Below are 24100 nucleotides of genomic sequence, written 5' to 3' on the forward strand. Positions count from 1 at the left end.
TAAATGAGGTCGAGTCTCCAAGTGATATAACAAGTTGAAATTTATATCGCAGCATGCCAAAGTTGAAACACCTAATGTGATGGTCACTATCGCTATTTCGGAATTTTCGTTTTTGACAAGTTTGTTCATTCATTTACTTTCTTTCTATTGGCTACTTACGTTGTATGTATTTTTTTTGGGAAATGATCGATAATTTTTTTTTAACTCTTCTTAGTAATTCTCTTAATGCAACTATTTCATGATAAGTGTAATCCATTTATCATCTCTTCAAATCTCATCCTTTGATTATGTTATGTGTCAGCGTAATCATAAATTTAAAAGGATTTTTAAGAAAATAGGTTAGGAAGAATATTAATCATTTTCTATTTTTTTGATTGTAATTTGTAAAATGGGTTGTTAGATATTTCATTAGTCATTTTTTTATTGGATTACTAGATTAAACGTATTTGTAATGTAGTATATAGATAAAAAAAAATATATAATAATTGATAGTGACATTAGATAAATATATAAATTATAAAAAACTATCAGATTACGACTAATGCAAACAATAAAATTATAGTATATGAATATATGATATATGTCGAATATATTAAAGCATGACCAATGAAACAGAAATATTTATAGATCATAAAAATCTTTTTACGATATGTATTTAATAATTAATTACAATATAATGAGTAATATTTTTCAAATAAAAAAATATAATATAATGTATACAAACATCTTTATACTCATATGAAAATGGGAAGCGATATATTCACAACTCAAATTTCTCATCTACAATAATTGTTTGCTTCAGACACTTGTATAATGTGCAGTAAATGCTTGTAGTTGTTGTAAATGACAAATATTTGTTGTGAATATATCACTTCCATATGGAAATAGTTAAAAAAAAAAAATTAATGAGTAGGATTATGTTTGATCATTAAGATTATACTTCATGATTAAGATCATACATGACAACATAAATATGACAAATTAAATAAAAAAAAATGACAACTTAAAATCTAATGTGGCAAAAAACTTAAAATGTCACCTAGAAAAAAACATATCCTTATATATATAGAGGTTGGGTATTGTAAAACAAGTATTAAAGTAAAAACAAATAAGACAAGATCTTGACCCTTAGATCATGATTAAATTGATGCACGAAGATTCACAAAGCAATTGATACACGATGATTTTCATAATGCACGGTGATTTTCAATGAAGAGAATCATATTATTTTATTTGTTTTACTTTAATACTTGTTTTATTTTACCTAAAACCTATATATAAATATATATAGGTGCAAGTTATTTTAGGACCACCTCTTATTTTAGGACCAATTAGGACATGTGTTTTTTGTAACTTACACACCACCACCATCATCTACTACGATATACAAGACTTTTTTTTGTAAAAACTCTAAGACTTTCCGGCGACAGGCCCACCGGAAAATCATGTATAAGTTAACTTACACATGTGTAAGTTACAAAATACACATGTCCTAAAACTGGCCCTAAAATAACTTGCACCTATATATATATATGTGTGTGTGTGTGTGTGTGTGTGTGTGTGTGCAAATTATTTTAGTACCACCTCTTATTTTATGACCAATTAGGACATGTGTTTTTTGTAACTAACACACCACCATCATCATCTACTACGATATACAAGACTTTTTTGTAAAAACACTAAGACTTTCCGGCGACGCGGTGGCTGAAAAATCATGGTGGTGGTTGGAGATGATCATGGTGGTGTGTAAGTTACAAAAAATACATGTCCTAAAACTGGTCCTAAAATAAGTGGTCCTAAAATAACTTGCACCTATATACATGTATATATAATATATATATATATATATATATATAGGTGGGTTAAATTAAGAACTCATTATTTTAGGGACTATTAGGGACTCGATCTAGAACGTCCATTTTCATCAGATCTAATCACCACTGATCATCTCCGGCGACATCTCTGGCCATATTCATCTCCGGCGACATCTCCGGCGAGACTTACACATGTGTAAGTACAACTTACACATGTGTAAGTTGAATAAAAATTATGATTCGGAGCGGGCTTCGCCCTTAAGGATATTCATAAACCAAAGTTGGTGGGGGTGATAGGTCATTGAGGGTGATAGGTCATAGTGTGATAGGTTATAGAGGGTGATATGTCAGAGGGGGTGCCCGGTGATAGGTGATCTACCTAACAAAATTGTACTTAAAACATGTGTAAGTTACTTACACATGTGGAAGTTTCGCCGGAGATGATCGCCGTCGCCGGAGGATCATGGTGGTGGTCGGAGATGATCATGGTGGTGGTGGTGGTGGTGGCTGGAGAAGGAGGTAGAAGGAGTCCTTAACAGTCCCTAAAATAAAGAGTCCCTAATTTAACTTTTCCCTATATATATATATATATATATATATGTATATATATATATAGATCGGTGGGTTGTTTGACTATTCATAATTGTTCATTTATTTCACCTTCAATTTAATCAACCCGCATATTATGTGGATAACTGAATAAAATTTGATTTTTTTTTTATACAACACATTGAATATGTTTAACTTTTTATTATGCTGAACACTTTTATTGTAAACTTTGAATAAACGATGTTAATATTACAATTTGTTCAAAAATCAAAACATAACATCACGTTAGCTATGTTAAAAATCTAATGATAATTCAAATTTCATGCCTCTAATTCTAAATAGTATTACAATAATCAATTTTGATTTATAAATTTACTTCGTATTTTAATAGAAACCTTTCATAATTATCCACTAAAATTAATTTAAAATTATAATATCTTGAAATAAGTTTCATTATTAATTTATATGGCTCATTATTTTTTGAATGATGTGATAAATATAGAGATTATATATTAACATGCATTGAAAATCTCTTTTAAAGTAAAATGACATCATGACAATTTTATTTTATTAATATAAGAGATTTCACCTTCTAAGTTTTTTTATTTTTGATATTTCAGTTTTATTTTCACATTCCTTTTATTTTTCATTTTTACGGCCTTTAACTTGCCTCATTTAATTAGATACTCTACTATATAATAAAAAATGCAATCAAAATAAAAAGGCAATAGAATAAGTTTAATTAAGAAAATAGAAAGTGAAGTTTTCACCCACCAAGACATCACTTACTTTTTTCACCATAGTATTTTTAACATTTTCATCTATCTTTAATTCTCTATTGGTGGTCACCTACTCTTTTCACGTAAGCTGGTCAATGAGTCGCCTCATGGTTATGTTAAAAAAGTGATTTTTGACAAGGTACCCCTCCGAGCTACCATACGAAGAGCACATGGTAACGAAGCACCCCTACAAAGGGGATAAGCACGAAGGTGCTTAGGACCCGATCGAATAAAGGATTAACACAAAGAAGGAATTCATTGAAACTAAAAGACGAAGAAGATATTCATTGAAGATAAATATAATACTTACCTAGTCTGGAATACCTCCTCAGGAAACTAAATTGGGTAAACATGGTAAGTAGAGTTTGACGCAAAGAAGAAATAGGGAAAACCCTAACCTTCTCCCCCAAGGTACCTCCCCCTATAAAAGGAAGAGGATTCGCCATAATCGATATACTTCTATCATCATACATTCGGAAAATCACCGAATAAACCCCTTACACACACAATCAAGGATCAAACCAAAACCCCAAATAAAACCTTAAGTCAAATTGTTTTAGACTAACATCTTCATCAACCTTCGTTGGCGTAAAGAACACCGTTCCTACCTTCGAGGAATCGCCAACAAATCTCAAAAACCCTTTAGGGTTTTACCTTCGAATTAAGAAGCCTCCTGACGTGATTTGGTGCACAATCATTTGGCGCCATCCGTGGGACCCATCGATAAGAAAAGACCCACCACTGAACCACCACACTGATTTACCACAATCATGTCAAGCGTAGGCCAGGAAATACCAATTAGTGTAGTTGCATCCCAAGTTGTTGGAATCTCATCGCCATCATTCAGCACTCCGAAATTTGCGGCAAATGACAGTCCGGAACTTTCTTTACAGTATCAAAGGCGAAACAACAGAGCCGAATCTTCAAGGCAAGAGCCAATTAACGAAGAACAACTCTTGGGAAATGAAGGCTTGATCGAAGAAGCCCTGAGATTCATTAACAGGCAACGGATGGCGGGTAGAGCACTAAACCTTGGAAGCAATACTGATGAAGAATGGGAGGTGGAAGATCAAGATGGAAGAGCAACATGAAATAATGCACGTAAAGTCTGAATCCCAGAGTGACTCCCTCGCCACAACGAAGGACCTCTGAACTCGAAGAAGATGTGGGCTTTGCTTTTCCAGACTTAACAAGGATCCCTAGATCCAGGGTAGGAACCATCAATACTCCCGGAGTCTAAATTGTCACAGATTCAACAATAACAACCCCTCATGGTGTCCCTCATCCATACGATTATAACTCGTACTTGGGAATACCACCTCTGATGCCTCCGAGGTATTGTCCAAGGCCTCCAGTATATCCCCGAAGCTATCCAATGGTTCAACCACAGCTTCCTGAGCCCCAGCCCTCGCAAGCGACGTTCGGAATAGGGCCTCCACCCATGTATCCTCCATGGTACCTACACTATGGAGTATACCCCTGGGGAGCTAACGCTACACCAGCAACAGCACTCAACACGGAAGGATTGAACGTCAGTCAAGAGCAGCTTTTCCCTCTCGAAGATGAGTCCAACTTTTCACCTTTGGTTGAGTATATACAAAAGTACCCGCTACCCAAGAATATAAAGTGTCCATCCCACCTAGGAACATACGAAGGGAAGACCGATCCCGATGACTTTCTACAGCTATTCAGAGGAGCAGCAGTTATGCAACAATGGAACGATCCCGTAGCTTGTAGAGCCTTCGGTTGGGTACTCAAAAGTGACGCTAGAGAATGGTTCAATAATCTCCTGAAGGGATCAATAACTGGTTTCACAGATCTAAAAGAGAAATTCAGAGCACACTTCAGCCAGCAAAAGAAGTACAAAAAGACCCATATCGCGGCTCATAACATTAAACAAGGAGCAGAAGAAAGTACTAGGGCTTTCATAAATAGGTACACCTTTGAAACTCAAGAGATACCTACCTTTCCAGAATCCCAGAGGATATCAGGCCTTATCCATGGATGCCGAAGCAGAGCCCTTATCAAGCATTTAGTAGAAAAGCTCCCGGAGACCTTCAAGGACACAAAGGCCTAGGCATACGCATGGCTAGACGATAGGGACACTGTTGCCAATAGCATCGGAGGACCAACACAAGATGGGGAGTCCTCCGGAGGCAAAAGAAAGCAAAGCTCCTTTAATAACAAAGATAGCCGAATTAAATACTCTTCCTACAGCAAGGAAGACAAAGGCAAGGAAAGGGCAATCCTCCCAGAGCTTACTAAGACCCCAAGGGCGATCCTAGCAATAGCAAAGGAAGCAAAGACTTTCGCACCCCCTCTGAAGCTCAGTAACAAAAACAAAAATATTTACGATAAGTATTACGAGTTTCACTATGATCACGATAAGAAAAGCAATAAGCAAGGCTATAATGGAAGGAGAGCTAGGTCACTGACTAGTGGAAATTCAAAAAAATACCAAAGTAAAAGATGAGGACGGAAGCCAAGAAAGAAACAATGCTCCAGAACAAACAATCTTCATGATCTACAAAGAAGACGATGAAGAATTGTCGGAAGTCAAAAGTTCCTAAAAGAGCGAAGAATCAACCTCAGATTCAACGAAGCTTCCAAATGCCCTTGACCCAGAGGAGTCCACTGGATCCTTCGGGAAAAACGGGAACGAAGACTAAAAGCACAATGTGCACGGATTGCTTTGTAGCCTTTATTTATTCACATGAGTGATAAGTGTAATAGGTTACGCCCTTAAGGCAAATAAACAACAATCCTAGTAAGAATTTATGTAATCACATAGTGATTAATGAATTTTTTTCATTTTTTTAGGTCACAAACTGATTTCTTATGCATACAAAGGGTCGCTCACTATCGTATTATTATTTACCATGTGCGTACAAATTAACCAACCAAAGACATACTACGAAGGCTAAAAATGAATGTTCAAATGGACGCCTACATAACATAAAAGTCGGATCGTAAGTAAGACTCTAACCTTCTCCCCCAAGGAAAGAAGGAACAGGGAAAACCCTAACCTTCTCTAAAAACATGGTAGAGTTTGACGCAAAGAAGGAATAGGGAAAACCCTAATCTTCTCCCCCAAGGAACCTCCCCCTATAAAGGAGGAGGATTCCCCTTAATCGATATCCTTCGATCATCATACATTCGGAACATCACTGAATAATACACACATGATAAAGGAACGAACCAAAACCCAAAATAAAACCTTAAGTCGAATTGTTTTCGACTAACATCTTCATCAACCTTCGTTGGCGTAAAGGAACATCGTTCCTACCTTCGGGGAATTGCCAACAAACCTCAAAAACCATTTAAGGCACGTTTGGTAGGGAGAAATTTTGAGAAATGAAATGAATCAGAGAAATGAAATTGATTGAGAAATTCAGTGATTTCCTTTGTTTGGTAATGATACAGAAATTGGTCTGAAAATTGAAAAGAAAAATTGTTTTTTTTTTGTTTGGTAAAAAAAATAAAAAATGGAAAGAGATAATATACAATTAGACATAGACATAAACAATATAAATTAGTCTATGATCTTCAAACTTGGAAGCTTTAACAACCCAGCAATCAACTCAATCTGTTATTATCCGTACTCTAGGATTTTACTTTTCCTTTTGATCAATCATAACCTGCCTAAAAATACTTTAAAGTCCAGTATCACCTAAATTTCTGAATTGACGACCCAGTATGACCCAGTTATGGATGTTTGGGTCAATTTGAAACGAAAGAACATGGTTGCCAGAATTTTTAACGGAAGTTTCGCCTGGAAAGTTGATGAAGATGATGAAGATAATTTATGGAAAAATAAAAAGTAAATATAGAGTTTAACCTGTTATTGTAGGTCATCAGGTCAATATTTGGTCAACCATGTAAAAAATAGAAAAGTATGTTGGTGATATATACAAATAATCCAGTTCAATGGGGAACCATGTAAATGAGGGAAAGTACATTAGTCATCCAGTTCAATGAGCAACCATATAAATAGAAATTACATGTTATAGCAGGTTAATAAGTCAGCAGTTGATCAACCATGTAAAAAATTGAAAAGTATATGGGTGATACACATCAATAATCCAGTTCAATGGGCAACCATGTAAATGAGGGAAAGTACATTGTTCATCCAGTGACTTAACCCAAAATTTTATTATTAACAAAAAAATGCATTAATTTAAGTGTTAAAAAAAGAGAAGCAAAACATATATAATTATAACAGTAGTTAATGTTGGTAACATTATCAAACATTCAAACACCATCCTCTGATCCTCTCTCTATCCATTCACTCCATTTTTTCATTTCCAAAGCATATACTACGAGTAATACACAAAATTTACGGTACTCCCCAAATTCCATGAAAATTTACATTTTCACCACTCCACAAATTCCATCAACAAAATGCACGGCTAAACCCCTTTTACGGTGCTCTTCATCGTCACCATCAATATTACAACCGTATCACCACCATTAATCCACCCAGTGAAAAAGAAGATGAAGACGACGACGGTGATGTTGAACTCATTCACGACGACAACTACAATTCTACCTCCTCCGGCAGTCCGGCGTTGCCGGATCTATGACTATTGTCGTCCCCAACACCACCAGTAAATAGATGGGGTTAATGTCAAATGAGTTTTCGATATATGTTTTTTGGGTGATGAAGATGTATGTGGGTTTTTTATATCCTTGCTCAAAATAGGAAAAAAGAATTGAGAAATAGTTTTCTCCGTGTTCCATTTTTATAGCTAAAAAGGAGGAGAAACGGATTTCCTCACAAAAAGTAAAGAAATGAGTTTAGTGTAAATCAATTTCTCAGAGAGTTCCTCTTCTCGTGTTATAATTTCTCCCTTATTTCTTTGTTGTACCAAACAAAGGAAATTACATCATTTCCATTTCTCCTACTTGAATTCCCTCTACCAAACATCCCCTTAGGGTTTTTTACCTTTGAATTAAGAAGCCTCCTAACGCGATTTGGTTCATAATCAATTTCTACAGTATCTATCCATCCTTACATGATGTCTATCTTCACTTTTCTTTTCTTTTAACTATAATAGCGACAACACTAGTTAACTAGGCAAAGTGAATCTAATGAGAGTCTGAGTCGTGATTAAGTTTCCAGCAGACTAGCAAATGGGTAGGATAGTATTTGGTCTTACCATGAGATTGGAGATGCCAAACAAGTATTTTAATTTAATTACTCTCATTTGCTTTTTCAAACTATTTTCAGACTAAGCCGCATGAAGCCTCACGTTGAATAAGCGGTTGTGACTTCTATTTACTTTTCAGTATTTTAATTGGTTTAATAGAAAATTGTGACAACCCCACAACCACTAAACTTACACATATTACTAGATTAGGTAGAGCAACGCGTCCCTGCGAACGATCCTGTAACTTATCACTTTACTATAGTACATCTGATCGGGTTCGCTGTCTGTAAAGGTGTGTTTTGAGAGAATTAGTTGTATTACAATTTATAAATTTATATGTAAACTATTTTCGTGTTTGAGTTTTATCGCATCATGCATGCAATGTTAGTTTACTTGTACATTTATGTTCATGTTAGACTTTAAACAAATTAAAATTTGAAACCATGATAATTCTAGTAAATTTACCCGCATTTTGTTGCGAACGTAACATATTGTAATTAGACTTCGTTAAATTAAAAGTCATGTTATAATTGTTGACGGTTATTAGAGAAAAGGACCTGATTTGTAACAGATTTTGTGACTACACTTAATGCCAGCTAAAGCTTTTTATTGTTTTTTATTTTATCTAATGTCAAGTAATGTAACATCGTCAATGACCGTTAGAGAAAAGGACCTATGTTCTAGCAGATTTTGTGACTATACTTAGTGGCTGTTAATGTTAGTTATTATTTTTGTTTTATCTATTCAATACACAGTTGTATCTAAAGCAATAAAATCAATACTAGTAGCTACAATTAAAATTGTGTCAAGTAATGTAATGACCGCCAATGACCATTAGAGAAGAGGACCTATTTTGCAATAGAGTTTATGACTATACTTAACAACCGTTAAAGTTGTTTATTGTTTTTGGTTTATCTATACAATACATAGTTGTACCTTGTATGCATGGATAACTTGTAAAAGCATATAACTTTTCAATATATATATATATATATATATATACAGGATAATGATAAATGTGCCTAATAATGTGCCTAAAAGTATGCCTAATACATTTAAATTTTGACACATGGATTTCACATATTCTCTTTCATGATCTTTACCATTGGATTTGCTATGGATCAATCCCTCCTCATTAGGCATACTTTTAAGCCCATATTTTAGGCACAATAATCATTTTCCATATATATATATATATATATATATAGGGGAAGGGTTAATTAAGAACCCAGAAATAAAAAAGAACTCAAGAACCATTCTGGACCACTATTTTTTTTTTTCTCTTTCTCTCTCTTCAGTTAAATAATAAAATTCACCAAGATCATTCAAAATGTTTTATCTCACAAACCGTACATCGTTAGACGAAACAAAAAGTATGGGTAGTATTAAAATTTTGTCCTCTTTCATTAGAGATCCAATTCGATATACTTTTGACGACTTTTTAATTTTTGTTTTTTTCCCTCTTCTACTTATGTACCTACACATATGTAGAATCAATGTTTTCACATGTAAATTAGTAAATGAACATATTTACACAACAATGAGGTTAAGGGCGGAGCCCGTCAATCCATGGCGGAGCCATGGTGGCCAAGGGCGGAGCCCGTTAGTCCATGGTGGAGCCAAAGCGGCTAAGGGCGGAGCCCGTTAGGTAGACCACCCATCACCGGTCACCCCCTATGACCTATCACCCTCTATGACCTATCACCCTATTACCTATCACCCTCTATGACCTATTACCCCCACTAGCTTTGGTTTATAAATATCCTTAAGGGTGAATCCCGTTACGAATCATAATTTTTGTTCAACCTACACATTTGTAAGTTCAACCTACACATGTGTAGATTATGCGTAAGTAAAAAAAAAACGAAAATTAAAAAGTCGTCAAAAATATATCGAATTAGATCTCTAATGAAAGATGACGAAATTTTAAGACTACCCATGATTTTTGTTGCGTCTAACGATTTACGGTTTGTGAGATAAATCATTTTGAATGATTTGAGTGAATTTTATTATTTAATTGAAAAAGAGGAAAAAAAAGAAAAAGATGTATGGTCCAGAATGATTCTTGAGTTCTTTTTTTTTATGAGTTCTCAAAATAACCCACCCCTATATATATATATATAAGGGAAAAGTGATTATAGGGTTGTTCCACATCTAAGCTTAGATGGGGAACTCCTCAAATACAAATATTTTAATATTTATTTGAATTTTAAATAAATACATGATCCCCCATGATTTTTATGATTATAAAACCAAATGTAAGGGGTTCCCCATCTAGGCTTAGATGAGGGACAACCCCATACTCACTTCATATATATATATTGAAGTTTTATTAATAATGCATTTTAGACGCATTTTAGACATCTATAAATTTTAGGTTCTTTTATTGTGAATAATTGAATTTTAAATTATACAGGTTTCTCATCATTATTGTATTAATGGTATATGTAAAATTTTAACCATATCTACACTTTTAAATAAAACAAACTATCATTTCACTTTTTACTTTTCATCTTTAAAAAAATCAATACCTATAATTTCAACATTTTTTTAACTCACACTATGCACCTATCCAGAATACTCCAAAATAATTTTTCAACCTCTATCTACTCAAACTACGTTTCTCATTTATTATTATACTCATAATACTTTTAATAGAATCATTACAACATACATCTCTCAACCTTTAAATAGCTACATTACCCTTTTTACATCAATTATTTTTACATTAATAATCACACCGCTATCTTCACCGCCGCTCGTTGCCGTCACCACTACCACTATCTGTTGCCACCACCACCTATTGTGCTGATACCCCTCTATTACAACATAAAGCTATTTCCACCTTTCCGGTTGATGAAAATCACAACTCACAGTCTACAAATGAGCCTTGTTAATTCACTCGTTTTCATTAAATTAACCACATATGCTTCGTTTTATTAAGTAGATGAAATTCAATATGACAAATTTGCTCACAAAATTTACCAATTATATATTAGTAAATCTTTGTGATATGGACTGATGGTTCACCACTGTAAAAAGTTACGAAATTTTTTTTCCGTTCAAAAGTTGGCCTTTTATTTGTGTTTTTGACTTGGAAAGATAACTTGAATGACCAAAAAGCCTTTAAGATCTACCAACTATAACCAGCTTTTTCGGAGTTTTAAAAAGGGAGATGATTCTCTCAAGTTAATTCCCCAAGCTAAGTTGCGAAAATCTTTACCCTTAAATAAAAATCAAGGGCCAAGATTCAACAATCGCTAAGATTCAAAGATAATTTTTAAATCTTGGCCCTTGATTTTCATCTAATGGTAATTTGAGGGAATCCCTCCCCTTTAAAAAATGACCAGTAAGACTCGTTTTTGGTCAAGTCACTAGAAAGTCCACTTTTTTGGGTAGGGTGATAACGCAACATGTAGTAAAAATCACAACGTTGGTTTGCAATTTTGATCAAAACTGCATCATTTTACCTTTTTGGCTTAAAATCTAACGTTTGATTTCTTTTTCCTTTAGAGATAAAAGTTTAAATTATGTATTCTTTTGTATGATTAAGTAGTTGTGTTTTAATATTTTAACTTTCAACTTTCAAACATTTAACATTTTGCATTTTGTTCGGGTTTTATACTATGGGTAACTTCTTGGTTTCCTGCATATTTTTTTTTTCTTTTTGGGTTTTAAATTATTATATTGAAAACTTTTATTCCTTTTTTGCATCACTCTTCGGTTTTTACCTCATCGGATTTCGTACGGATTTAAACTACGAATTACTTTTTGGTTTCTTATATTTAAACAAACCTATATATAACAAAACGATTTGTTAATTAGGTTATTGAAAGTTCAACGCAAATACACTAGAATAACACAATCGTTTTGACACGATAATTACGACCCTCAACGCGGGGCACAAATCTTATTAGGTATCTGTTAATTTAAATGATTTTTCTTTTGCCTTTTTAACAAAGTAACATTAAAGAAGGATCATATCGAACATTTTTTAAAAAATAATCAAGAGGAGCTACTATTATGTACAATATAAATTAACAAGTACAATGTATGTGAGAGAGAGTGAGAGCGAGAGACCCCTCCCCGGCAACGCTCCCCGGCCACCGTCTTCAACTGGGAATGATCAAGATTGGACATACGTCAAGCACCGGAGAAAGAACCGTCACCAAAACGTCACCTCCTACTTCATCTATAATCTACCGGCCTCCCTAACCAGCCTAGAACTCAAAAACCTTTTCCAACATCATGAAAACCTGATCGATGCATACGTTGCCAAGAAGAAAGACAGGTACAACAATCCTTTTGGCTTCATTAGATTCAAGAACATCACAAACCTTTCTTCTTTCATCCATAACCTCCAGGGCACCAAATGCAACGGTATGATTCTTGGTGTTTTCCCGACACAATTCGATTGATTTGGCAATCCCCTCCAATCTAACCCTTCAAATAAATCTAAAACCCCTCACTCCTTCCAAAACTCCAAAAGAAATATAAATCACCACCACCCTTCTCCCCCGCCCCGCCATCCAAACACCTTCCCATCAATCCCTAAAACATACTCCACAACTTATCGTGACACTCTCACCAACCCACCTCCTTCCCATCCCACTGTCATCCTCCCACATAAAGAACCTGTAACCCCAGCTTCTTGGAAAAACTCAATGATCATAGCCACTATTAAACACCTATCCACCCTATTAGACCCTAAACCCCTCCTACAAGATACTGATATCAACACCAGAATCACCATTACATATGTGGGTGGTCTCACCATTCTGCTATCCTTCAACGCCTCGGCCCTAGCAGCAGATTTTCTTAAAACCAAAGAATCCTTCCTCAAAAAATGGTTCTCTTCATTTGAGATCTGGAACGGACAAGACAAGGATTATGGTCGAATTGTCACTCTCAAAATTTATGGCATGCCTTTGCCATTATGGGATAAAGCGAGTTTTGACAAAGTTGCATCCGCAGTGGACAAAGTTATGGAGAACTCTGATGTCTCATTCAGAGATGGCAATCTATCCCATGGGAAAGTCCTTACATTGATAGACTCACACAAGAAGATTGACAGGCAGGTCATCGTTAGATGGAAGTCCAAAACTTACCTTACTAGAGTGGTGGAAGATGGGACCGACTGGTTCCCACCTTTCCTTGATGATATGGACGACGCTGATGATCATGAAGTTTCCGATGAGTCTAAACCGGAAAAACACAAAACCCAATACGACTGTTTCAGATGAAACCAAATCGGAAAACACAAACCCCGACATGGAAATCAACCTTTCAGTTAACCAGGAAACAACTCGTGACATGGGAAACCTAAAAGCCGCCATAAATACTGACAACACCCTTAATGACCCCCCCATAATACCTTCAACAACTCCCAATAAAAACAAACATCATCCACCTCGAAAACCCCAACCAAACAGCAACAAATCTGACACACCAAATCTCCAATACCAAGAGGAACACCTCTCCAACTCCCCGCCACACCCTATCATCACTCCTTCCGATCCTCTGCATATATCACCCCATGCAAATCACGAAAAAGACAACGTCAACTCTCCCCCGCAGATTCACCATCAAGACACCCTGACCTAAATTCTCCCCCATCATCTTTTTCCTTCCAAAAACTCAACCAAACACCACCATGCAAATCTGCCCCTGCTTATCTTCTCCATAAACCTCAATACACCTCGAGATATAACTCCTCACCCATCCCATTCCAAACACTTATCAACCATGATGACCCCCCTCAGCCTAACCACTCGTACAAACTCCCCATTAGCAACCAACAAAACCCACCATCACTTCCTCCCTTATGCTCTACCCCAAACCCTTCCATCACATTAGCTTTAACCCCTTCTGAAGTAGAAGAAGTAAAAGGCACCATGGAAATTGGTGATTGCGTTGGGGTTGACCTTGCTGGTTTTGACGATGATGTAGCTGATCTTGTTATCGAAAACCGTGAACAAAACCTCCATCAATGAATTTCTTAACCCTCAATATCCGTGGAATCAAAGGAATCGGAAAGCCCAGTTGGATCAAACAACTAAAAGTAAATCACCACATCAGTTTCATGTGTATTCAAGAACCTCACATCCAAGACGATCAACATTTATACCTTCCAAACTTATGGGGCAACTCAACCTGCTCTCATGCTTTCATCCCATCTACCAGATCAGAAGGCAGGTCTGGTGGTATTCTCAGTCTTTAGGATCCTTCCATCTTCTCGTTGACCAACACAATCAAATCAACACACTACCTGGTCATTTCCGGCCACATCGTCGGGGCTACAGATACATACCACATCCTCAATGTCTAAACCCCTCACGACCCCCATGAAAAACAAGCTCTATGGGATGAGATCACTGCTTTAATCTCTATCATATCGGGTCTTTGGATTCTTCTTGGTGACTTCAACGCAGTGAGATACCCACATGAAAGAAAAAACTCCCAATTCATTCCATCATCTGCGGCTGCCTTCAATGAGTTCATTCACGAGACAAGTCTGCTCGAGTACACAATGCTTGGTAAACAATTCACTTACGTAGCTGACAATGGTAAGAATAAGAGCAAGATAGATAGAGTTTTGGTTTCCTCCAATTTCATGGATTTACGGCCCACTGCCTCTCTTATCGCCCTCCCGAGATCCCTCTCTGACCACCGCCCATTAGTCTTATCGACCTCGTCAATCGATTTTGGTCCACCTCCCTTTCGCATCTTCAACTCTTGGTTCTCCAAACCAAATTTTGATGAAACAATAATAAACTCCCTAAACTCTTGCATTGCCTTTGGATACCCCGATCAAATCCTCAAAACCAAACTCAAAACCCTAAAGGCCGAACTTAAATCTTGGAACCATTCCACATTCACCCAAGAAAACAAACTCAAAACAACCCTAACCTCCCAGCTCGAATTGCTCGATGATATAATTGACCAGAGGGACTACACAGATGACGAACTCACTGCATGGACGGAAACAAAGGAACAAATCCAAGCATTTGAACATGCAAGATCCATGGATTTACACCAAAAATCTCGAGCCAAGTGGGTTAAGGATGGGGACGAGAATACCGCTTTCTTCCACGGTTTTATCAACAGTCGCGTGGCTAAGAATAGGCTAAGTGGTCTCGAGATTAATGGGGTTTGGCATACAGACCCTCCATCCATCTGGGAAGAAGCACTCCGTTTTTTCAAGGACAAATTCAAAGAACCAAAAGTGAGGCGACCAAAAATCAACTGTCATGGCATCAATACCCTTAACCCGGTTGACTTTAACCTCCTGATTGCACCATTCACCCTCAACGAAATTAAGGCAGCTGTTTGGGACTGCGATAGCAACCGAGCACCCGGCCCCGACGGATTTAACTTTGGATTCATTAAGCAATTTTGGGACATTTTTAAAATGGACTTCCTAAACATCCTACTTGACTTCTACAACCGTGGGTTCCTTAGTCATGGTTGTTGCTCCTCCCATATCGTCCTCATCCCAAAACATGCATCCATCAAAACCCTCAACGACTTCAGACCCATCACCTTGATTGGATGCATAAAGAAAGACATCTCTAAAGTCCTCGCTAATCGTCTCAAAAAGGAAATTGGTAAGCTTATTTCCCCTTGCCAATCTGCCTTCTTGTCGGATAGAAACATCATTGACGGGCCCATGATCCTCAACGAGATCTTGGCATGGTTCAAAAAATGTAAGCAGGAAACCTTCTGTTTCAAAATAGATTTTGAAAAGGCATTTGACACTCTAAATTGGGACTTTCTCATCTCCGTCATGCAACAAATGAACTTCCCCGAAAAATGGCTACTATGGATGCATGTCATTTTAATGGCTTCTCGGTCAGCCATTCTTGTAAATGGGTGTCCCACTGCTGAATTTAATTATGAGCGAGGCGTCCCTCAAGGTGACCCCCTATCCCCATTCATCTTTATAATCGCAATGGAAGCTTTCACCAATATCATTCATCGGGCCTCCACTCTTGGCCTTATAGCAGGTATCCAATTACCTAACTCTGGCCCAACCATCACCCATCTCATCTATGCCGATGATGTTATTCTCTTGGGTAAATGGTCCAGAAGGTATGTCTCCAATATCGTTAGAATCATGCGCTGTTTTCACCTTGCTTCCGGGCTCAAAATAAACTTGCAAAAATCTATTTTTTTTGGTTTTAGCCTTAACCAAACCGACGCCACCTTGGCTGCAGACACCCTCCATTGTCAAATTGGAAAACTTCCCATGACGTACCTAGGTTTAACTGTGGGTGCGAACATGAACCTCAAAAAGTATTGGCAACCTGTCATTCAAACCTTCGAGAACCGACTCTCAAAATGGAAAGTCGCCACTCTCTCAATTGGAGGTAGAATCACCCTAATCCGCTCCGTGCTTGACAGTCTCCCATCTTATTTCTTCTCGTTGTACAAGGCACCGGTATGTGTTCTCTCTAAGCTTGAGTCAATTCGAAGGACTTTCTTTTGGGGAGGGTCCTCGACTTCTAAAAAAATACCCTGGGTCAGTTGGGATAAGGTCACTGCGCCTTTAGAATCGGGCGGGCTTGGGTTGGGTATTTTATCTACAAAAAATATATCCTTGCTTGCCAAATGGTGGTGGCGTTTCCGAAATGAACCAAACAGTCTATGGGCGCGCACCATCTCCTCCATCCACTTTTCGCAACGAAACTGCTCCCCTCTCCCCTATAAATCTAGTACGGTGGGCGCTTGGTGCACTATTGCAAAACTGAGCCCCCACCTTGCCGAATTTGACATCTCTTTGCAGAATATGATAACAGGTCAGGTGAGCGATGGTGCTTCAATTCGCTTTTGGATCGATTCTTGGATTGGAAATGAACCGCTAAGCACACGATACCCGGACCTTTTCAAGCTGGAGAAACGAAAGGGCTGTTATATAAATGAACGTTGCACCGGACAAGGACTCTTTTCTCAATGGACATGGGATTGGACTACTTCTCCGGCGTCACCAACCGAACTGCATCAGCTTCAAGATCTTCTCTCCACAATCCAACATGTAAACCTTGCATCTGGACCGGACACTTGGGTTTGGAGCAACGACCCAACGGGTAAATTCACCGTCAAATCCTTGAGAAATTGCATACAGAAGGCTTTTTTTGGCCCCAACCAGCGTATCTTCCAGTAGAATTGGCTAGCACCTCTAAAGACCAATATCTTGGGATGGAGAATCGACCTAAACCGACTGCCTACTCGTGACCTCCTTTCAGCACGCAATGTACAGTTAAGGGCCACTTCCTGCCCACTGTGTAATAACCATGTCGAGACTGCTGCCCATCTCTTCCTGCATTGTGACTTCGCACGAATTCTATGGACCTTCCTCCTGTCCTGGTGTAGATTACCTTTACTGAATCCTTCCACCGTACAGGAGCTTTTCACCATCCATGAAGACCCCGCGATCGACTCGGGAAAAGCCAAACTCATCAACCTTGTTGTCTTAGCTTATTTTTGGACCATATGGAGACTCCGTAACGATTGTGTTTTCTCTAACAAACCCCCCCTCAACTAGATTTGCCTTTAAAGAATTAAAAACGTTAAGCTTCCTCTGGTTATGTAATCGTTCTAAGACTCCCCTGTTAACTTGGTCCAATTAGACCTCATTTAGCTTTTAGTCCCTACATGTACTTGCATCACTTACTAGCTCCTTGCTAGTTTGCTAGTTTCTTTATCTTAATAATATTGAATGTTAAAAAAAAAAAACAAAGTAACATTTATTGTTGGACAGAAACTATTGAAATGTTTGGGCCATTTGAAATTAAATGGCGAAAAAGACCAAGCATATGCTCATTAATAAGTTCCAATAAATGATATGTGGGCCGGTTATGTGGGCTAGCTGGTTCTGTAACCATCTTTCACATTCAAGAAAGATCATCAATTTGTATACTTTGTTAATACCACCGTAACCATATTCAATTTGTTGGTGTCAAACATATAAAATTTATCACAATAAAACACTTTTGCCCATACCTATCAGTCTATCATATTCAATTTGTTGTTAAATCCCATTTATTTAGACACTACATTAAACTAAAAAAAGGAAGAAAAAAACATACACACCCGAATTTCTACCGCATGTGGAGTTGTGGACAACAATCAGCTACAGTGGCCTGAAGACACGGCGTGTTGGATGGATTACGCCGACCAACAATTATGGCGTTACAAATGGTCTAAGAGGCAACGTACAACCATATATAATAAAGTTTTTAAGGGGAGCCAGATAATAAATGTTTGTAGAAACAACCCATATATAATTTATTAAGTCATTATTACAAATAGTAAGGAACTGTTCAGTGCCGTTTTTTACGGGTTTTGATCCCCAATACCTTGACGGTGTATGGGGGAGGTTAAGATGTAGGCAGACCTTACCTCTACCTAAATAGAGAGGCTGCTTCCAGTTTTTACCTAAATAGTAGAAAAGACCCTCCAACTTTTGCATGGGATGAGGATCGAACCCATGACCTCTGTCTCCAGAGACAAGAGTGTTTACCACTGATTCAACTATGCTGCTTATTATTACAAATCCAATGATATAGACATCTTATTGAATCTTGCTAATTGTTCAAACAACTGTTTTAACGTGATAAATTAGCTACTAATCGATCCAGTTCTTCTAGTGAACTACCCTTTTCACAAACCGCATTCTTAGCAGCTTTCGCAAACTTCTTTGCTCGTTCTCTCTCAACTCGCGTCTCTTCACTCACTGACTTGCTGAACAACTCGGCTAACTTGTTTGAATCAGGAACGGTCTCAGCTCCCTCACACGCTTTCATTCCCACTTTTAACTCATGTAACAATGTGGCGTTCGAGTATTGGTCGGCGCTCATTGGCCACGTAAGCAATAAAACGTCTGCTACCACTGCTTCCATTATCGAATTCCACCCACAATGAGTCAAGAATGCCCCAACCGAGTCATGGCTCAAGATTGCCACTTGTGGAGCCCACCCTCTAACAACAAGACCCCTCCCAGCCACACTATCTTCAAATCCGTCCGGGATCCTACCATACTCACTTGCGACGTGTCCCTTTGTTGGCTCCTTCACGGACCATACAAACTTGACTCCACTTTTTTCTAACCCCGATGCGACCGCAACCATCTGACTATTAGTCAACACCAACTGACTTCCGAAACAAACATACACCACTGTTTGATTCCTACACGTGTCAAGCCAAGTTAAGACCTCATTCGAACTAGGCCCACCTCTTTCAGTTATATTTTTACCTGGAGGTAGTAAAGGCCCGACCGCAAATACGCGGTCATGGCCTAATTCCTCTTTAAGATAATCAACATAAACTCGTTCCAGGTCGGTGAAAGAGTTTATAATGATTCCCCAACTCTCAATATCTCCTAAGAACACATCCTTAATAAATTCGGATGTCGGGTCTCCTTCCCCATAGCTTCGATAAATGGGAGATAGTTGCCACCAAGGATACTCCGAACTATTAGGAATTTTATCAAACTTTATAACTTCATTCACATTCTCATGATCACATCTTTTTGGTTGGTATTTCCACAAATAAAAAATAACCGAGAGAGCTAAGGCACCCGACGGAGAAAAACAATACCGTCGGATGCCCAGCTCTTTCGCTAAGCGATTAGTCCAACCCAAAAAAAAGTCGGACAATATCGCATTAGGCGGATTAGGATGGTTTCTTGCCCAACTCAAAATAGGCTTATAAAGATCACCTAAAGCAACCATCATGGAACTAAAGCCACCATTTGGTAAATCTTTAACATTTTCGATACCCGTTGGGATACCTGGGTGGGGTGGAAGAGGAAGGACAAGGGTGGTGATGGATTTTGGATGGGCCAAAAGAAGAGAGGCTAAACTAGGAAGGTTTTTTGGTGTAACAAGAATAGTTATATATACACCTCGGATGGCTAATTGGTGGGTGAGGTCTAAAAGTGATAACATATGGCCTTGAGCAGGGTATGGAAAGACTAGAATATGGGTGCCGGAAAATTGCATTTTTGGTCGGAGGTTGGTTTTGCTAAATGATAATGAGGTTGAATCTAGACCTTATGTATGTTAGAAATTTATTTCGCTCCAAAATTTGGAAAACTCAGTCAAACAATAAAAAGATAATTAATGAGGTTGAATCTAGACCTTATAAATGTTTTTAACAAATTTATTCATTCGTTTATCTCGGTCAATCTTTACCAAACAATAAAATAAAAAGATAAAAAGACAAAGTTCGTTGAATCCAATCATCATTATTATATATAAAAAAAAAAATTTTGGACAAAAATATAGGTTAAAATAGAGAAGATGACTGAATCCTCATATATAGGTATTTGTATTTTAGGTGATTCACTAGATCATCAAATATAGTTATATATAGGTTCTGCGCTTGTTAACGACGCAGATGAAAACTGTAAAAACGACAAACTATAGAAAAAAAATTACACTTAACTATAAAAGACAATCTGCGTTGCTTCTTTGGAAAAGATAAAAATTGGTGAATAGACATAAATGCCCTTCACGAGGATATAAACCGTAAAAAACGACAAATCAAAAAAATGACAATATTTGCACTAACTCTAAAATGTCTATATATATATATATAATTCTCTATCTCAAAACGCTTATGTGACTATCTCTTTATTCGTCACATAAGATTTATCCAACGTGTTATCATTATATAACTTGCATTTAAGAGCTTGACACCTCATTTGCCACATCTACATAAACTCTTTTCATTAAAATACTGAAAAATAATAGTCAAGAACGTCGAAACCGTGAGTCGAACAAAGGACCTTAAAAATAGAAGCAGGCATGCACGCCAACTTGTAAGTTGTTGCAAGAATTTAATCCCAACAGATCATATCCATGAAATATATACATTAAATTCAGTCGTATTTAATTAGTTTAGCAATAATTGATACCAAAAATTAAACTATTTCTTATGATACTATTGTTCTAGAAAAAAATATATTACATATTATTACATAATTATGGTAACATATGTTTTTCTTATAGGTCCATAATCATAACATAGGTATTTTTAGTTGCAATTATACTCTAAAAATATAATTTTTTTCTTATCTTATATTTATTTTCATTAATTTTATTTTTGTTAATATCAATAAGGATGTCATCTAATAATACATTCGAACATGTACGTACTTCCTACTCCATTAATATTAAGGATTTATAGATACATGATACATCTTCGTGTAGACACATGATAAAGTATTTCTTACCTTGCGAATATGGGAATATTGCTATAACCATATGGTGTGTAACTATAACTAACTCCTTAACTGTTTGCTTTTTTCACTAATAGAAATAACAACTATGCCCAAAAATCGTCACGAGGTATATGTTTAAAGATATAAGAACTTCACAAAAAAAATATGTCCATTGTTCATCAATTTTTTATATTTTATTTTATTTTTACGTTGACTCTCATTGAGTTATTTGTTGTCAGCTCGTGAAACATGGAAGCTACGGTATGGTGGTGTCGGTGGTATGGTGGCAGTAAAGATAATTAACATTAACAGGATAGTTTAAGTGAAAATATATTAAGGGTGCTAAGTGAAAATGTTATACCATTTAAACACTTTCAAATATAAAAGTTATGAAAACTTTACAAGTATAGATTCATTAACAACAATAAAATTAGATATAATAATAAATTTATATGGATGAAATCGGTAGTCTTAAAATTTCGTACGTGACTTTCATCATTGCTTATCTATTAGAACTTGACAAATCATTATTCAGTCAGCAATTACATGGCTGATATAATATATATATGTACATATAAGATATAAATAAGATTAGAACTCATGACCTATATCGTCTAATGTAAGAAACAAACTACTTAAGTTCGTTTGTCATTATTTCATTTGTTACAACTAATACAATACTAATAAAAAAGATCATAGTTGAAAAGTGTTTGTATAAAATTTTTTTACTTAATGATTCTTAATCAACTGCACAAAGTATTTCATTGGTTGTTTTGATACCACGGGTACCAAAAAAAAGTAAACAAACCAATAAAAAAAACTATATATATTTTTTGTTTTGTGAACCACTTGCTCGAAGAGAAGAAGGAACAAGACCTCTTAAAAAATAGAATAAATTAATTTTTAGCAAGAAACAAAACATTTTTCATTCTTAGAATGACATTTGAATCTGTTTTTATTCTTAAATTACACACATGTTTGAGATGAAATAAAACTTTTGTTTATTATTTGATTAAAAAAGGAGGCAAATTCATAATATGTTTAATTAATTTGATCTTTAGAACTTTTTATTTATAATAATGTTTAATACATTCCGTTTTGTTAACATGTTTACTTGAATACTTATGATATATAAGCATTTACCTCAACATCTACGGTTATTTTTAATATATATTATATATGAGAATCAGTGGAAAATAAGTTATAAAGGTGTAACGCACGGGACTAACCTAGTAACTAATATAGTATAAAATACTAATCGCAATTGTGTGATGTGTTTGGTGGTTTATAAAAAAATTAATTTTAAAAGTTCTAAGAAGTTAATATGTTAAAAACTAATCTCTATAATAAATAAAAATAAAAAATCATTTTAAATAAAATTAACTTAGTACTTTTAAATCTTTTAAATCTTTTCTTAGAGATTTTCATTCTTTTCATATAATATATATATATATATAGAGAGAGAGATATTATGATGTTATAATTTTCCATCATTTGGTTTTTCATAATTTGATATTCATAAAATATAACTAATTTTTATTTTTCTTTTATGATGTTATATGTTTTTCAATAAAATAAATATATTAATCAAATTTTCAAAGTTCTAACAATTTATATATAGTTTTTTACATTCTTGTCATCTGAACAATTTTGTCATAATATATTTTGTAAGTTACCCACATATTACACGGGTTGATATACTAATAAAGCAAGTTATTACAGTAGCTTTTTTAGCTGATAAGTATCATAACATAAAGAAATTTTAGTTTTAATGAATATAAAATTATTAGTAATTAATAATTGGTTATAATAACTTTTCACTTAATATAAATAAGTGGATATATTTATTTTGCTTGTCAAGTAAAATTTGTGCTTATTACTCACTTTTTTTTTCATTTTTTCTTTGTGATGCCATATTTTGATCTAACTTTATAAAAAGATTGTTATCAACAGTGAAAATCATTAACAAATTTAATGTTATATGTATAAGAATTAATGTGAAATGTACAAATCTTTTAAAACATGAAATGTATAAGTTATTATAAGACATATTAGTTTTTATCCTACTTTATTTTAATCCCTTAATGTTTCTATTTTTAAATTTTTACTCCACATCAAAGTTTTTGTTTTCATTTTCTTGACTCTAAACTTTTAGTTTTTTATGTTTTTATCAAACAACTTTCACATAGTTATAGTCTTACTTTTAAACATTTGGTTTTGATTATTTTCATTCATCGTATTATATATATATAACGCTTTCAATATATAATAATTTTTATGATTCTTATATTTTACGTTCAGGTTAAATTTAAAACATTAATATAGTTATTGTTTATGAAATTATATATATCATTATTTTTTTACATTCTTTTTATTGTTATTAAAGGTATAATGCCCAAGAACCATTTAGTTAGAGTAATTTTTTCTCTCAAGCTAGTGACCCTGCAATGTTGTACCGGTGAGACCTTAGAAATTTTGGATGGTTAAATACGCTTTTGTAGAGATTCAAATATGGGTGGTGTTCCCACCAAGTCACTTTTTATAAATTTTTTTAATGTTACGGATACATGTTATAATATTGTT

General features: G+C 35.6%; 1 protein-coding gene across 1 annotated transcript; it reads right to left on the bottom strand.

Annotated features, from left to right (window-relative positions):
• Positions 1 to 18847: 18847 nt before the first annotated feature.
• On the bottom strand, positions 18848 to 20316 carry LOC122609580 (UDP-glycosyltransferase 89B2-like). The gene has a single exon (XM_043782609.1). The coding sequence runs from the start codon at positions 20292 to 20294 to the stop codon at positions 18900 to 18902; it is 1395 nt and encodes a 464-aa protein (XP_043638544.1). The 5' UTR covers positions 20295 to 20316; the 3' UTR covers positions 18848 to 18899.
• Between the last annotated feature and the right edge of the window lie 3784 nt (positions 20317 to 24100).

This window comes from Erigeron canadensis, chromosome 7 (genome assembly GCF_010389155.1).
Source record: "Erigeron canadensis isolate Cc75 chromosome 7, C_canadensis_v1, whole genome shotgun sequence".
Classification (NCBI taxonomy): Eukaryota; Viridiplantae; Streptophyta; class Magnoliopsida; order Asterales; family Asteraceae; genus Erigeron; species Erigeron canadensis.